Raw genomic sequence first — 5,031 nt, 5'->3', positions numbered from 1 at the left:
TTATTGATTATGTATGACTAATTTTACTTTGAATATTTTCCAGGTATACCAAGTGCTTCAGACTTAATCATCTCAATGATAGAAACAACAAAGGTGGGTGTTAAATATTGGAAAAGTTGATACTGTGTTAAGAGAGATGCTGGAAACGTGATCCATTTGGTGTGAGAGGAGGCATCATGCATTCGCTGTGACCCTTTGAATTGCTTATGTGTGAGGCCACCTCAGTCTAAGGTCAATGCAAAAATTGTTTCCAGAACCGCTTTCTGCCAAATGCTTACCTTCAGAAAGACTTTTTCAAATGCTTTCCCAATACAAAGTTTCAACCTATAATGACTGAACTTTGGGAAAAAATAAAATATTGTATCTTCCATCCTGTTTCCATACCTTCCATTTCATACGGTCTTTCTTCACCCAACAAAGGTTCATGCTATATTCCATATGAAAGACAAGATTTACACTAGTGCAGACTTACCTAATGGGTGGTGGTGAGAATTAAATAAATCAAGTTTTTATACCACTTCACATATACAAATGACTCAAATAATGGATTTTGTTACTACCAGAAATGATCATATCTCCTACCATATGTGCTGTGCCACCCAAATCTCTTACAACACATCTCACTTTTTATCATGTATCATGTTCACTTATTTGCATAAATTTTCCATTTCTATTGGTCTGTAAACACTTTAGAAATGTGGCCCAACTTATTTGTATAATTTGAAGATTGTGATAAATGTCCACAGGCTATGTATAAGGTGGCGCGAGTAATAATAATTATAAAATTTATTTCAAATGACCAATGACAGCTTATAAACATAGGCATTATTCTAAAGATGACAACGTCTCTCATTGCTGTGTGATCCCTCCACCCTCTAAGCTTTGATCCAAAGAGGGATAGAGCAGAAGAAAGCGTGATGGTATAGTATCAGCTGCCTCCCAGAAGCGGGGGTCACTGTCTTTTTCTCACCCCAACACTCAAGCAAGATCCATAACCTTTCATCACCACTTTCCAGAACAGGCCACTCCATGTAATACTAGAAGTGCATGGATCAGAGTTGAGGAGTAAAGAAGTCAAATGGGCCGGGCACGGTGGCTCACGCCTGTAATCCCAGCACTTTGGGAGGCCAAGGTGGGCGGATCACGAGGTCAGGAGATTGAGACCATCCTGGCTAACACGATGAAACCCCCGTCTCTACTCAAAATACAGAAAATTAGCCAGGCGTGGTGGCAGACCCCTGTAGTCCCAGCTACTTGGGAGGCTGAGGCAGGAGAATGACGTGAACTCGGGAGGTGGAGCTTGAAGTGAGCAGGGATCACGCCACTGCACTCCAGTCTGGGCGACACAGCCAGACTCTGTCTCAAAATAAGAAATAAAAAAAAAAAGAAGGAGAAGTCAAAGGACATTGTCCCTACCCACCATGGATGAACATTTCAGGCTTTCCTATCATGATTAGGAGAACAAGAAGCTCAGTAGGCTTAAACCATTCATTCACAAACCAAAGAATACCTAGGCACTATTGAATGTAATAATAAATCTTTTATTAATGAGGTTTCTGTTACTAACAAAACTCTCCTTCCATTCCACACTTCCTCCCTCTGTGCCAACCACACTGCATTTTCCAGTGTTCTCTGTACAAGCATATCATCTTCACCACTGACTGACATTTTACAGGCTATGTCCTTTGTATGATACATCTTGCTTTTGTTTCCTGGAAATTCATCTAAATTGAAGGAAAACTTCCCCTCCTCCAGGAAGGCTTCCCGCACTAGTCTCAGCTAGAGCGCTGCCATGCTTCCACAGTACTATATTGGTACCAGCCTCATCTCCCATGTGTGATTATGCACTTACATGTTTATATTTTCCATCAGAGCGAAAATTGCTCCAGAGTAAGAACTTTGCTGTGGTCATATGTATACTGCTAGTACTAGCAGAATCCCAGCCACACTATAAGGATTACAAAATGTGTGCCAAAGGACTGAAGGATTCATTGGCTAAACGAAAGCCTTCTCACTGGCCTAATAAATGGAGGGTCAGGAATGTAATCAAATCCAACATTAAAGAGTCAGGTTCCATTTTAATGACATCAATTTCTGCAGCACAGTCTTATCGGAGGTGCTGCAGAGGTGTGGAATATTGGGCTGAACCTATGCTGATCCAAACTCACCTGAAAATTTTATAATTTTTTTAAACAGTGCTTCTGAGACTGTTTTTCTGCCACCTTTACCCTAAAGTAAATGGGAAGAAATAACTGATCAACTGAATGCTTAAACAATGATCATATGTTGCAACACACGTCACGTTGTAAGCTTTGGAGGTAAACAGAATCACATCCGAAGTTCAGTTCCACCACTTACTACTGCTGTGAGTTTGAGAAAATGAGCCCACCTTTCTGAAGATCATTTCTTTATCTGTGGGGAGAAATTTTTTTAAGAAACCTTCTTTATAGGATTACATAAAAGAATAATTCACAAGGCACGTTAACTCTTGGGGTATGGAGACTGCAGGGACATCAAGTCTCTCCAGCTGATTTTCTCCTAGCCACATGCAGTTGGTGAAAACAGGATCTACTGTTGGTGAAGACAGGAAAGGGGAAGGAAAAACAGGACAGGAGGTTAGACCTTTCGACAAAGCCTGAAATTGGGCATCAACATTCAGACCCCAGGGTCTATACCCTCACTCAGTCTACTTTTCTCTTTTCTGAGAAAAGGTCTCACTCTGTCACCCAGGCTGGAGTGCCGGGTGCAATCATGGCTCACTTCAGCCTGGACTTCCGGGGCTTAAGTGACCCTCCCACTTCAGCTTCCTGAGTAGCTGGGACCACAGGTGTGTGCCACCACGCATGGCTAATTTTTTATTTTTTGTAGTGATAGGGTCTCCCTGTGTTGCCTCACTCAATCTTGTCTTCTCCCAAGTGAATCTTTCCCTTGACTCAGATTGCTACTCCTCCCTGCAGACTCGAACTGGTATTAAACACGCAGAATCCGTCTGACACAAGGCACAGTGGAGGAGTCAGAGCCCGAGTCATTCAGCTAGTTGATGGCAGAATAAGGACCAAATGGAACCAGTGCTCCAATCTCCCCAATCCAGAGCTCTCTTCACTACATCCCACTGCCTCTCTCAGCAGGGAAATTCTTCCTTTGGGGAAAAAAATAAATCACCTTTCAGATTTTCAAAACTTCTGTTGGTTCCTATCAAAATGTATTCCTGTACAGGGCAAAAAAAAATAACTGATAATAATAATAGTGACCATAAACCAGGAGCAGCCACAACATAAAAAAAAAAAAACCTAGTACTTTCACTTCTGTCTTTTGAGAAAGCCAGAACTTTTGACCTCCAAAGCAGTATAAGTGACAAGAAGAGATGAAAAGATTTCCTTAAAGCAGAATAAAGAGAGGAAAGATTTATTACATTGGGAGTTTTGTACCAAAAACATCAAATTAAACTTGGGTAATTGATTTTTTAAAATACACTATGTCACTACTTAACATATTTTCTTTCCCAAAATAGTTCTATACGAGAAGAATTATTGAATGACTTTGCATATGATAATTTGATTTTATCACCAGACTAACTGTAGTCTGAAAAAACGTGAACAATGCAACAAATTGCAAAAACTACAACCACATGGGAAGTTTCTGCACTAAATTCTAGGTGTTTAGGAAGAAAACAAAATAAATATCCCAGTGCTTTCATATGACATGGTTTAAAACCAAAGAGAATAAAGAGGATGATTCAATGGAGATGAAAAACTGCACCAAGGTAAAAGAATTTATTTTCCTTGGCCTGACCCAGAATTGGGAAGCGAGCTTGGTCGTATTTCTTTTTCTGCTCTTGGTGTATGTGATGACTCTGCTGGGAAACCTCCTCATCGTGGTTACTGTCACCTGTGAATCTCGCCTTCACACGCCCATGTATTTTTTGCTCCGTAATTTATCTATTGCCGATATCTGCTTCTCCTCCATCACAGCACCCAAGGTTCTGGTGGACCTTCTGTCTGAGAGAAAGACCATCTCCTTCAATGGTTGCTTCACTCAGATGTTTCTCTTCCACCTTATTGGAGGGGTGGACGTATTTTCTCTGTCAGTGATGGCATTGGATCGATATGTGGCAATCTCCAAGCCCCTGCATTATGCGACCATCATGAGTAGAGACCGTTGCATTGGGCTCATAGTGGCTGCCTGGGTGGGGGGCTTTGTCCACTCCATTGTGCAGATTTCCCTGTTGCTCCCACTCCCTTTTTGCGGACCTGATGTTCTTGACACTTTCTACTGTGATGTCCCCCAGGTCCTCAAACTGGCCCATACAGACATTTTCGTACTTGAGCTACTAATGATTTCCAACAATGGACTGCTCACCACACTGTGGTTTTTCCTGCTCCTGGTGTCCTATATGGTCATATTATCATTACTCAAGTCTCAATCAGGAGAGGGCAGGAGGAAAGGCATCTCTACCTGCACCTCCCACATCACTGTGGTGACCCTGCATTTTGTGCCCTGCATCTATGTCTATGCCCGGCCCTTCACTGCCCTCCCCACAGATAAGGCCATCTCTGTCACCTTCACTATCATCTCCCCTCTGCTCAACCCCTTGATCTACACTCTGAGAAACCATGAGATGAAGTCAGCCATGAGGAGACTGAAGAGAAGACTCTGACCTGATAGGAAATAGACCAGTACTTCCCTCCTTCTCACCACTTTTGAAAATGCTTGCCCAGCAAATACATTCTACTCACTAATTGATTGCTAACTATCTTTTAGTCTACTAATAAGAAACACGTGACTTTCAAACATTCTGATTAGCAGGTCATAATAATGTAAAAAAGATTGGTTCTGTGTCACAGGAGAAAGTACAGAGATAAAATTGTTAGCGGGAGAGGTGTATATTGTTTTTGCAATACAGCCTTGGAAAAACTAAAGGAAATGAAATCAAAATACACTCAGACATTTCCACTACAATCTTGTACTACTGCCAGGAAGGGAGCTGAGACACACATTACAAATATGATGCAGCTTGGGCATTAGGATTCC

General features: G+C 41.7%; 1 protein-coding gene across 1 annotated transcript; it reads left to right on the top strand.

The window, feature by feature from the left end:
* Window positions 1–3,688: 3,688 nt before the first annotated feature.
* On the top strand, window positions 3,689–4,691 carry LOC108541314 (olfactory receptor 4D10). The gene has a single exon (XM_017890796.1). The coding sequence runs from the start codon at window positions 3,698–3,700 to the stop codon at window positions 4,655–4,657; it is 960 nt and encodes a 319-aa protein (XP_017746285.1). The 5' UTR covers window positions 3,689–3,697; the 3' UTR covers window positions 4,658–4,691.
* Window positions 4,692–5,031: the final 340 nt, after the last annotated feature.

This window comes from Rhinopithecus bieti, unplaced genomic scaffold (genome assembly GCF_001698545.2).
Source record: "Rhinopithecus bieti isolate Rb0 unplaced genomic scaffold, ASM169854v2 scaffold_19722, whole genome shotgun sequence".
NCBI classification, from domain to species: Eukaryota; Metazoa; Chordata; class Mammalia; order Primates; family Cercopithecidae; genus Rhinopithecus; species Rhinopithecus bieti.
The sequence above is the reverse complement of the archived record's forward strand: the minus strand, read 5'-3'. Positions and strand labels throughout refer to the sequence as shown.